This window comes from Lepidochelys kempii, chromosome 3, assembly GCF_965140285.1.
Source record: "Lepidochelys kempii isolate rLepKem1 chromosome 3, rLepKem1.hap1, whole genome shotgun sequence".
In the NCBI taxonomy this organism is placed as follows: domain Eukaryota; kingdom Metazoa; phylum Chordata; order Testudines; family Cheloniidae; genus Lepidochelys; species Lepidochelys kempii.
In genome coordinates, this window is record NC_136382.1 from 131,212,999 (window position 1) to 131,225,306 (window position 12,308).

A 12,308-nucleotide genomic window follows, 5' to 3' on the forward strand; every position below is an offset into this window, starting at 1 on the left:
TCTTCAAGAGCACCCAGCATCTGCTCCCATTGAGCTCAGTCGATATTTTACCATTGTTTTCAGTCACAGCAGAGTTAGGCCAATACTAAACTCTTTTGAAAACTCCCACCCATCTGATTTCCTGACCTGTGAGGAAAAGCAATATTAACATTTCACACTGCCTGTGAGAGGAACAAAGTAAATGGCATGTTAATTAGCTAACCCTTCCCCCCACTTGCTTACTTTTTTTTTTTTTTTTTCCAAACAGACTTTGCTGAAATTGTTCTTCAACATGAATCCAGGAGTGAGCCTCCTGTGTTTCTTCCTGTGCCTGAGCCCCGTCGTGTGTGACCGGGTGTACGTCCACCCCTTCCATTTGTTTTCCTACAACAAAAGCAGCTGCGAGAAGCTGGACAACTTGACACAGGAGGAGAAAATGTTTGTCCCCATTTCCATTGAGTCCCAAACCATCCCTGCCTATGAAGAGAATCTGAAAGACAAAACCAAGCTGGGAACACAAAGCTCGGATACCAAGCGTGACCAAAAGCTGAGCTACTTGAAAGACCTAGTGCATGTCCTTGGTATGCGCTTCTATGGGGCGCTGAAGGAAACACTGAAGGGTGAAAACATTCTCCTGTCACCTACCAATCTCTACAGGTCTTTGTTGTCATTCTACTTAGGGGCCTCCGAACAGACAGCAGCTGATTTACAGAACTTCTTGGGATTCGTTCCCCCCTCCGGTGACCCAGACTGCACCTCCAAAGTGGATGGACACAAAGTCCTTCTGACCCTGAAGACCATGGATGACCTGCTCCTCTCAAGCGGAGCTGATGATCTGCTTTTTACCAAGCTTTCCTGCCTCTTCTCTGCTCCCAGTGTGCGTTTATCCAAATCACTCGTGCACAGTCTGGCCCCTTCTGCCGATTATTTTTATGCCCGAGCTGTTGACTTTACGAACCCAAGTCAGGCAGCAGAACTAATCGAAAACTTTGTGAAGGGCAAAGATGCCAACAGAACCCAGAATGTACTGACAAACATAGACCCGTCTACCACCCTGCTGTTTGTGACTTACATTCAGTTTAAAGGTAAGAACGACGAGAATTAATTTCAATGGCAATCTCAGGGGGGCAGCTAATGACCTCCAGATTCATCGGTTTCTGCAAGCCAGCACATTTTGTACCTCACAGCTCTCCCACCTTGGGCTTCGCTTTCTTAGGTTAAGCAAGATCAGGCCTGATCAGCAGCTAGATGGAAAACCTCAGCTGAAAACCTAGAGTGCTGCAAGATGTGGCCTTAGTATTACACTTAATAAATAATAATAGCCATACTGTTTGTATTGTTGGTAGAGCAAGTTCCTCTTTGTGCTTGGCGCTGTACAAAAACAGTCACTTTCCCCCAAAGAGCTTATGGTCTAAACTGACAAGAGAAAGGGTGGAAGAAAGAAAGTATTACAATCCCCGTTACAGATGTGAAACCGCACTTAATGTGAATAAGTGACTTGCCCAGAGACACACAGGAAGTCTGTCTCAGAAACTGAGCCCAGATCTCCCAAGTCCCACTCCCGTTTCTTAACCACAAGGTCATCCTTTGCCCTGGTGCATATGCCATCAGTGCCTCATCTACAGACAGACCGTGATGGGCAACATCTGTCAGCCAGCCACAGAGTCATTGCTGTGCGTAAGGGGGACTGAGGGGAGAATGGAGGGAGATTTCCTCTGACCAGTTGTGTAGAGATCCACAGGTTTGGGTCCCCAGCCGATGAAACAAAGCAATCGTACCCACTGTCTGCCTTTTCTGCCTCTCTGTTGGCCCCAGGCAGGGCAAAGATGCTACATCAGAAACCTCCCTGAGTATAAGGTCTAAGGTAAGGGTTCCACTCCTGCACATTTCACATGGCACAGGTGGAAAGAGCTCCTGATCCCCAAAAGTGCCAGCGTATTTTTCAGAAGAAGAGGAGTTTCACAAGAATAGGAGAACTCAACTCGATGTTCTGCCCAATTCCAACCAGGATAGTTCCTTTGTGCTTACTTAGAACTCCCCCTGTAGCTCCAGTTGGATAGTTAGCCTCCACATTCCCTTCTACAATACTGGGGTGGTGGACTGCTGCTGGCACACAGTAGCTGCCAGAGTCCATCCAAGAGGTGGCTGCTCTTCAGGGGTGGATGAGCAATGGCTACGCCTACAGTCTGTTAAGGCATGTTGGGATCCTTGAAATTGAAAGCCTCCACTTCCATACAGCCTCTCTCATGAGAGTCATGCATTGCTACTGGGACAAAGGTCAGGAACCAAATAATATTAATATTTAATTAAGTGGTTATATTGTGGTCACTTTGGTGCTGATCTCCATTAATAGGCTTTTCAAAACAGGCTCGGGGATGGCCTACTCTGCTCCTGTTGAAGTTGACTGGAGTTTGACCTTGGCTTTCAATGGGAACAGAGTTAGCTCAGTGCTGAGTGCTTTGGAAAACCTCATCCTAAGTCTTTATTAAACAAGGGTAGAGAGCACACTTTTACAGTGATACCAAGGAGTCAAGTGGCTGCGACCACCAACTGTGATGACAAGAACTCTATTGCCAAATAAGTCACACAATGTATTAATGGCCAAAAGAGACCGGGGAGGAATTGTGGACTAGTCACTAAGCTAGACCCCTGGGAGTCAGAAGAACTGGGTCCCATTCCTGGATGTGTCACTGTCACATTGTGTGACCTTGGGTGAGTCACTTAAGCTCTGTGGGTAAAATTTTCAAAAAACCCTTAGTGACAGCAGCTTAAGTCCCCTTTTCAAAAGTGGCTTAGGCACGTAAAGGCCTAAATTCCAACTGACTTTCAATGAGACTTAGGCTCCTAATAGAACTTGGGTGCTTTTGTGCCTCAGTTTCCCCACCTGTAAGTTGGAGATCAGACTTCCCTATCTCTCATCAGTGTGATGAGCTTCAATTTTTTAATGCTAGGGCTTGTCTACCAATGAAATGCTACAATGGTACAGCTGCTTCAATGTAGACTCTCTCTACGCCAATGGAAGGGGTTCTCACATCAGCATATGTAATCCACCTCCCTAAGAGGCAGTAGCCAGGTGGACAGAAGAATTAGACCTTGTGCTCTCTACACCAGGGCTTAGGTAAATTTAACTATGTTGCTCAGGGGTGTGGATTTTTCACATCCCTGAGCAACGTAGCGGAATGGACCTAACTTTTTAGGCTAAACCAGGCCTCAGTAAACTAAACTTGAAATCCTCAGATGAAAGGTGCTGGCTCTTCGAGGGAGTAAGCTTATCTTCAGACTGGTCTATGAGGTGCTTAGCTCAGTGTTGGTGCTGTAGAAATAACAGGTATTATTATAGGTTTCAGAGTAGCAGCTGTGTTAGTTTGTATTCGCAAAAAGAAAAGGAGTACTAGTGGCCCCTTAGAGACTAACCAATTTATTTGAGCATAAGCTTTCGTGAGCTACAGCTCACTTCATCGGATGCATTCAGTGGAAAATACAGTGAGGAGATTTATATACACACAGAACATGAAACAATGGGTGTTACCATACACACTGTAATAAGAGTGATCACTTAAGATGAGCTATTACCAGCAGGAGAGTGGGGGAGGGGGTCGGGGGGGGGGAGAAAACCTTTTGTAGTGATAATCAAGGTGGGCCATTTCCAGAAGTTAACAGGAATGTCCAAGGAGCAGTGGGGGAAATAAACATGGGGAAATAGGCTTGAATAGAGACTGGGAGTGGGTGTGTCATTACACAAAGTAAAACTAAGTTAATTGTATCCAGTTTGCAAATTAATTCCAATTCAGCAGTCTCTCGTTGGAGTCTGTTTTTGAAGTCTTTTTGTTTTAATATTGCGACCTTTAGGTCTGAGATCGAGTGACCAGAGACATTGAAGTGTTCTCCGACTGGTTTATGAATGTTATAATTCTTGACGTCTGATTTGTGTCCATTTATTCTTTTACATAGAGACTGTCCAGTTTGACCAATGTACATTATGAGATGATTCTTACCTTTTAACTTTGCTGTCAGCTGGGCACAACCAGAGAGGTTAGAGTTTTTTATAACAAAGCTATTTCTTTGGATCGCCTTCCCCTGTGTTTGAAACTCACTGTTTGATTTAGGAATGTACGTTTGTCATGTCTCTCTACTTCACCGGTCTAGCTCTATTTTGTCTGCTCTCTTAGGAGGAAGATGCGCACACATGTGCCAGACTCCACATGGGGGCTAGAGAAAAGCAGTTCAGACATGGGTGAATTAGAAAATAACCATTGTTGCAGCCCTTCCCTACTGTTCAGCAGATCTTGCTTGGCTCTTCTGTTTACTGAAGAGCAGCCATGTTAACTTACACTTACAAGCTTCACATTTTCTCCCAGTAAACGCAGGAGAGGAAAATATATCAAATTCTTCTAGGCTATATTACATGATCATAAGATATTACCCATAGTCATGGGACTGTCTAGGTGGTAGTGATCCAATTAGAAACCAAGGTTTCACTATTCTAGACCTCCAAGTTGTAACCCACTCTTATATAGTTATTTTAAATAAAGACTGAGCCCCTCTCCACATTACAGAATGCATTGTGGTACAACCATCATGTTCATAAAGGGACCGTTAAGCATAGTACAGCCACAACAAAAGGGAACAAGAACCATTTTTGAAATTCCTTGCAAGCCACGCTTGATTAAACACACAATTTACTGGGGGGAGGAGGGGTTAGAAAATGTTTTTCAAAGTTGCAAAAATAAATAATTAAAAATCAATGCGAGAAGCTGGATCCTATAATAGCACAGTCAGATGGTAGTGCTGGGTGAAAATTTTCCACATCCAGACTGTTTTTCAGTAGAACATTTTCCACAGAAAGTTTAAATTTTCTGCAAAAACCTGACACTTAATTGTAAACCCCAAAACATTGGTTTTCAATGGAAAATGTTTGTTTTTTTGACAAAAGGTCAAAGTTTTCCACAGAATAGAAAGCCATTTTCTGACCAGCTCTACTAGATGGGTACAAAAAGTGTGTTACTAAGTATGCGAAATATTACTTGAAGCATAGATGAACAACGATTCTCTCCTGGTGGTGGTGCGGTGGGGGTGTGTGGGGGTGTGTCCAGAGTCCTCTCCTAGCTTGTCAGGCTAGAGTTTCAGCATGTTTCTGCTAGCCTCTATGTCTTTCTCCCTCCCTTCTCTTGTCCTGCTTGATATAGGCTTCTTTCCTTTGATAAAGCAGTATAAAGCAGTATAAAAGTTACACAAAGCCAGTGACTTGACACTAGTTGACTCCCAGTAAAAAAGCATTTCTTTCAGTTGTCCAGCTAAGATGATCTTTTCCTATTATACAGGCACTCCCTTTCTTTCTCTTTCATTTCCTATTACAAGAAAAACACACTTTAATATGGCTAAATGTAAACATATATAGAGGAACAAAAAACGTAGGCCAGACTTACAGGATGGGGGATTCTATCCTGAGAAGCCGTGACTCTGAAAAAGATTTGGGGGTCATGGTGGACAATCAGCTGAACATGAGCTCCCAGTGTGATGCTCTAGCCAAAAGCGCTAATTTGATCCTTGGATGCATAAACAGAAGAATCTTGAATAGGAGTAGAGAGATTATTTTATCTTTGTATTTGGCACTGGTACAACTGCTGCTGGAATACTGTGTCCACTTCTGGTACCCACAATTCAGGAAGGATGTTGATAAATTGAATAGGGTTCAGAGAAGAGCCACAAGAATGATTAAAGGATTAGAATACCTGACATAGTGATAGACTCGAGGAGCTCTATTTAATTTAACAAAGAAGGTTAAAGGGTGACTTAATCACACTCTAAGTACTGTGACAAAGTTCCTCCTCTACCTTGGTGGGTCTTGCGCTTATTGGCAGATTTGCTCGCCTCGGAGATTCACGTTAGCCTTCAGTTTGGCTGTTTTCATGAACCCACAGTCCAGGTCAACTCCTCCTGTGTCTGACCAGGAGCTGGGAGGTTTGGGGGGAATCTGAGCCCGCCCTCTACTCGGGGTTCCAGCCCATGGCCCTGTGGAATGCAGCTGTCTAGAGTGCCTCCTGGAACAGCTGTGCAACAGCTACAACGCCCTGGGCTACTTCCCCATGGCCTCCTCCCAACACCTTCTTTATTCTCACCATAGGACCTTCCTCCTGGTGTCTGATAATGCTTGTACTCCTCAGTCCTCCAATAGTCCACGTTCTCACTCTCAGCTCCTAGTGCCTCTTGCTCCCAGCTCCTCACATGCGCCACAAACCAAAGTGAGGTCCTTTTTAAACCCAGGTGCCCTGATTAGCCTCCCTTAATTGATTCTAGCAGCTTCTTGATTGGCTGTAGGTGTTCTAATCAGCCTGTCTTAATTGTTTCTAGAAAGTTCCTGATTGTTCTGGAACCTTCCCTGTTACCTTACCCAGGGAAAGGGACCTACTTAACCTGGGGCTAATATAGCTGCCTTCTATCACTCTCCTGTAGTCATCTGGCCCAACCCGGTCACAGTACCTAGGTGGGTAACAAGTATTTAACAATGGGCTCTTCAATCCATCAGAGAAAGGTAACATCATTCAATGGCTGAAAGTTGAAGCTAGCCAAATTCTGACTGGAAATAAGGAATAAGTTAGAACAGTGAATAATTAACTTACCAAGGGCTGTGCTGGATTCTCCATCGCTAACAATTTTTAAATCAAGTGGGATGTTTGTCTAAAAGATAAGCTCGAGGAATTGTTTTGGGGAAGTTCTATGGCCAGTGCTCTACAGGAGGTCAGACTAGATGATCACAGTAGTCCATTCTGGCCTTGGAATTTATGAATACTGTGTGTATTTAATTAAAGGTTCTTTTCCACTTACTTCTTCTGAACAATGATGCGACAAATGGGCTGGCAGAGTCTCAGTAGCTTGGGGATTGCCTTCAATATTTTTGGAGGGTGAGTATTTCATTACCAGGAAAATGGGGATAGCTCCCTTCACACACTAATATTATACAAAAGACTTAATAGAAACATAGTATGATTTCCAAAACAGTTGGCCAGATACTGTTTCCTTAGCTGGGGAAATCCATGTAGTCAATGGAACTGTGCAGATTTACAGTTGCTGAAGATCTGGCCCACCAAATGGTAATGAGGTTGACCCTGCACCCAAAGTCCATGGCAAGCTCTTGGAGAGGTCAGTGATGCAAAAATCAGGCTCAAAATTCATTATAGCAACTAGTACTGATATTGCAGAGACAGCACACGGTCATAGTCATGCCGATTTGTTTGCCAAACCAAGGACTTTTCACTGTCAGTATTTAGCAAAATAACTATGACCAGCAAGTGAAGTTCCTCAACTGTGTTCAGGGTTCAAATTGCAGGCTTTTAGCAACCAAGGTTTGTGTTTAATAATCCCAGTGAGATTGAGTCACCTCACTCTGATCAGAGAGCTAAAGTGAGAGTTATGTTTATTTAATAGGATCGTAACAACTGTGCTGGAGCAGACCCGATGTCCAGCTTATCCAGTGTCCTGGCTCTGACAAAGGGCAGTACTAGCTGCCTCGGAAGAAGGAAAAAGAATCCACACGAGAGGCAGCTATGGGATAACCTGCCACCCCCTGCCCCCACCCAGGAAAATTTTCTCCTAACCCAAAATAGTTAGAGTTTGGCTTATGGTATGGCCTGAAGTGTGAGGGTTCCAGAACTCCTTAAAAACATATTTACTTTTACAATGCTGGATATGCTTGTTTTCCATATAAATATCCAATTTGTTTTTGAATACTGCTGTAGTCTTGGCCTCTAATACCATGTGGCAATGAGTTCCACAGGCTATGCTTTTACCATGTATGAAAAAAAATATTTCCTTATTTTAAAGTTGCTTCCTTCTAATTTCAGTTTATGTCCCCTTATTCTTATATTATAAGAAGAGGTGAATAGCTGTGGCCAATATACCTTCTCTACCCTTCATTATTATGTACACTTCTTTCATGTATCTTCTTACCCGTTTCTTCTTTAAGGTGAAGTAATATTGTGCATAATACTCTTCTCATGCAAGCATGTTTCAGAGGCAAGAATTTCTGTACTGTAATGTACAGAGTGTGTACATTTATTTCATGTGCTAACAGTAGCCTCATTTTCCATATTTATTATTCATAACACATTTGACACTAAAAACATTGATACATCTAGGCTTGGAAGGACTAGATTGGTAAATGTCAAGTTCACCGTGCACTCACAAACTGATGAAAAAATTGTATAATAGATTATAAAAATTTACAGGTAGGCAAATTAAAAACAGGCTGCTTGAGAACTTAGTAGAATTTGATTTAAGGATATTTACTTTGTATATTTTGACACAATGTTGAAAATTTATGTTTTAATGGTTATAAAGCTGAAACTTTTTGAATCTCAACATCTACTGTCATTAAATTATTGTCTAACCACCACATAATTTTCTGCAACTATGAAAACTTAAATTTATAAAAAAAATTTAAAAATGCTTAAAACCATAATTTTGTGCAACTGTGAAAATTTACATAAATCAAAATAGAAAAAAACTGCTTAAAAATAAACATCGCTATTATTCATCTAAATTATTAAAAAAATTAAAATAAAATTCTGCCGTGCCTAAATATATCTATTTGTCCATGGAGACTAGCTCTTAGGTTAGGACAAGTCCTACTTTCCACCAGTATCGTATCAGTTTCTTTTTAATATTCACCAGATACAAAGCATTTGAAGACAACAATAGCAAACTGTTGAATGACCACAGGAGTCCCAATAACAGTCCGGTGGTTCTTTTACATACGGTGCCGTAGGTACTGTAGCCTTTGCCTAAGGCCACCCCGGGTGCACTCAGCAGCACAGCATGTACACTCACATAGTTAACATTCGGCGTGTAATTCTCTTACACAATGTCACATTTGTATTCTCAAAAGAAAGAGAGACTTTGGTAATGATTAAATAGCGATAACACATAAATAAATTGGACCTTCTCCCTTTCTCACTCTGGTTTTCAGCCAATGTGAAGAAAGCCTCCCAGCTGAAAGCGCTTCAGGAGTTCTGGACTGATTCAAGCACAAAGACCCTGGTGCCTATGATGTCCATAACTGGAACATTTCAGTACAAGAGGGACGACAGCAAGAATTTTTCAGTAATCAAAGTTCCTGTCAGCGAGAACGCTTTCCTTGTGCTGGTGCAGCCTGTCAACAGCAATGACCTGAACCCAATAGAGTCGGAACTTTCCTTGCATCCATCTTCGACTTGGCTGCAAAATCTGTCACCCAGGTATATTTAAATGTACAAACAAAATCTCACATAAGAATATAGGGATTACTAAACCAGAACAAGCCAATGGCCCATAGCTGGCCAGTTTCCTCTCTCTAACAGTGGCCAAATCCTTCCGAGGAAGGCATACCAACCCTTCTGAAACACAACACTGCATTTGGTTGTGCAACACTGTTACACCAGGAGATTCCAGAGGATGATCAGTTGTCTAGAAGCATGAGGAAAGCTAGCCCTTGTATTGCTCCTCGCTCGTATAACTACATGTGCTCCCAAGTCACAACCTTTCACCCTTATTTTGTCCCCTCCTTTTACGTGTTGATAACCTGGATTCTGGAGTTACATCCTGGCTCCACTGAAGTCAATTGGAGTTCGACTTCAGCGGGGCCAAGATTTTACCCCTGGTATTTTGCCTCTTCCCAAAAAAGCAAAAAACAAACAAAAGCCTTGCTAGAACTGGTAATACAGGGCCCACCAATGTGGCTACTCATGCTTAAAGTTAAACACTTACCTAAATGCTTTACTGGATCGGGGCCATATTTCATCAGCACTCCACCCATAATAATGGGCAAGTTACCCCTCAGAAACAGCGCACACAGCTTCTATTGTTCTGTGACACTGAAAAATGATTATTCTTGTGTGCCTATATGCACAACACTTCTGCTTAGCCTCCCACTGGTTTTAAAATCCAAGGTCACTTTCCCCCCATGGATATTGGTGGAACAATAATCATTCATACATATATTCTTTTTTTACATATATTTTCTACAGACATATTAAATTATCTTTGCCGGAGTTAACAATACAAAGCGCATATGACCTTCAGGAACTGCTCACAAACATGAATTTGTCTGCACTGCTGGGGAAGAAAGCAAATCTTACTAAAATAAGTGATGCCAATCTTACCGTTGGAAAGGTACAGTACATGCCATCTGTATTAAGAAACACCTTCACCCATGTATCTTGTCCAACCAAATGTATATAAATCAGCTAAAAATATAACACAACAAAAGGCAAGGACAGTGCTGTTGGGGAGGGAGGGGGAAGGGCCATACTGAATGGCCATGAAGAACAAAAGGAACTGCTCTGGGAACAACCCCCAGGCTGAAGTTTGTTTGCATAAACAGTTCAGACATCATCACTACTACATGCATTAAAATAGCACCACTATCAAAAAGTCAGGTTTGAGGTCCCATTGCACAAGGCGCTGTACAAAAATATAGGGAGACATGGTCCCTGTCAATCATAAATAATGTAATAGAGCTCCAAGTGTGTCCATGAGCAGGAGCATGGTTTGACAAATGTATTCTGCTATGAATATTTCGGCAAGCTCAAACTGTAACCTCTGTTGCTGAGGGAGGGCTGTAGGTATTCGGCTATTCAGTGCCCGCCCTGAATATTCCAGAGTCCATGGGGCACAGGAGCTGGTACCTTACCTGAAACCTGCATCTGGAACATGGACACGCTAGACCAGTTTCTCTCAACCTTTTTAGTGCTTGCAGTGCACCTTGGACTTAAAAAAAAATTTTTTTTTTGATCCTCCCCTCCCCAAGCCTGAGCCCCACTGTCCAGGACTGAAGCATGTAACTTAGCTTCATAGGGCCCTCTGTGGTGGGGGCAATTGCCCTGCTTGTCATCCCCTAATGCCAGTCCTGCACTTGCGAACCCCCCACCCACCCATTCCACGACCCCCACGTTGAGCAACATTACACTAGACTTTTAAGATGACAACTGTGCATCAAATTGGGATGGTCTATTTATTTTACCTTGTTTTTGTGTTCATTTTTCCAAGTGGCATCATTTGTATGGTTATTACAGACACACGCTGCTTTTATATAGCGCTATTCATATTCAAAGCACGGTACAACATCAACATCAACTAATTTCCATATAATCAATGGCTGATTTAATGTGTTACTAATGAATCTTCTTTCAAACCTTTAAAAGAATGATCCTTTGCAAGTTAATACCCAGGTAGATAGCTTCTGAGGCCTAGCTAAATTTCCAAAGTTGAGAGATGGTCACTGAGCAATGGAAGGAAAACTTCTGAATGCTGGGGTAGGTTTTTGTTGCTCCAAAAGTGCCATCCTGACTTTATATAACTGCCCCTATCAAGAACCCTCTCTCACCCTGTTAACAGGTAGTCATCCGAAAGGAGGCAGCACCTGGAACTTAAGTCAAAGTCTGTACAGGAAACCAGTGCAATGAGGTAGTCAAAAGTGAGAGACATTACCTATTTGGGGGCAGAGAACTAACATCCAGACCTGAGGGGGAAGACTAGGGAGATGGTCTTTATATTCATGAAAAGGAGAAAAGCTTTCTTGGAGACAGCGTGTGACTTTACTCCTGATTTTTCTACCTAGATGGACTGACTAGGGTGAAATCTCACCCCATCGAAGTGAATAGGATTTCTATATTTAACCCATAGAATCAGGCTGAGTGTTTGCCTGGTTGTCTAGCTTTCTTTTTTTGGTGGGCGCGCTTTATTGGAACACACACCTCAATTATCTATAAACTGCATCTTATGTGTTTACTGCTGATCTCCATGTCACTGGTTATTACAAGTAAATGAAAATACTTCATAGGCGTTCATTTATCACCTCAATTTCATGCTCTGGTGACTCCAGATTCACTTAAATATTTGCTTTCCAGGTTATAAATAAGGCCCTTTTCAAACTGAAGAACGGAGTAGATCTACCAGAAGATCTCTTAGAAGAAAATGGAGGCTCTCTGCCACTGGAAGTAACACTGAACAAACCATTCCTACTAGCCGTTTATGAGAAGAATTCAAAGGCAATGGTTTTAATTGGCAGAGTAACAAACCCACTGAACGGTGTTTAAAGCCAAGGGCTGCAGGGTGGGGAGGGGGGAGCGTCTATGAGCAGCTGTAGTCAGCTTTGAAATGAAGCAGATGGTATTTCAAATACAACTTTTAAAAGATAATATGCTAGTGATAATTGTGTATTCCCCCCCCACCCCATTAGTCATCCACTGAGAAGGAGGAAAATCCTTTGTCTGTCTGTTTGGAACATGATGATTCCAGTGTGAAATCTTTATGGCATGAACAGCAACATTACAAGCTGCAGTGTGAAGTTTGAC

The 12,308-nt window shown here is 42.4% G+C and overlaps 1 protein-coding gene across 1 annotated transcript; it reads left to right on the forward strand.

Annotated features, from left to right (window-relative positions):
- Window positions 1-271: 271 nt before the first annotated feature.
- AGT (angiotensinogen) lies at window positions 272-12,050 on the forward strand. The gene is made up of 4 exons (XM_073335253.1): window positions 272-1,064; window positions 8,945-9,212; window positions 9,981-10,125; window positions 11,862-12,050. Exons 1-4 carry the CDS (start codon window positions 272-274, stop codon window positions 12,048-12,050), a joined length of 1,395 nt encoding a protein of 464 aa, XP_073191354.1.
- The last annotated feature ends 258 nt before the right edge of the window (window positions 12,051-12,308 follow it).

What these genes read in the sequence shown, in the direction of transcription:
- AGT (XM_073335253.1), top strand. Translation starts at nt 272, where the DNA reads ATGAATCCAGGAGTGAGCCTCCTGTGTTTCTTCCTGTGCCTGAGCCCC. An exon ending in CTGCAAAATCTGTCACCCAG is followed by an intron (nt 9,213 to 9,980) that starts GTATATTTAAAT and finishes TATTTTCTACAG; the next exon opens with ACATATTAAATTATCTTTGC. An exon ending in CCAATCTTACCGTTGGAAAG is followed by an intron (nt 10,126 to 11,861) that starts GTACAGTACATG and finishes TTTGCTTTCCAG; the next exon opens with GTTATAAATAAGGCCCTTTT.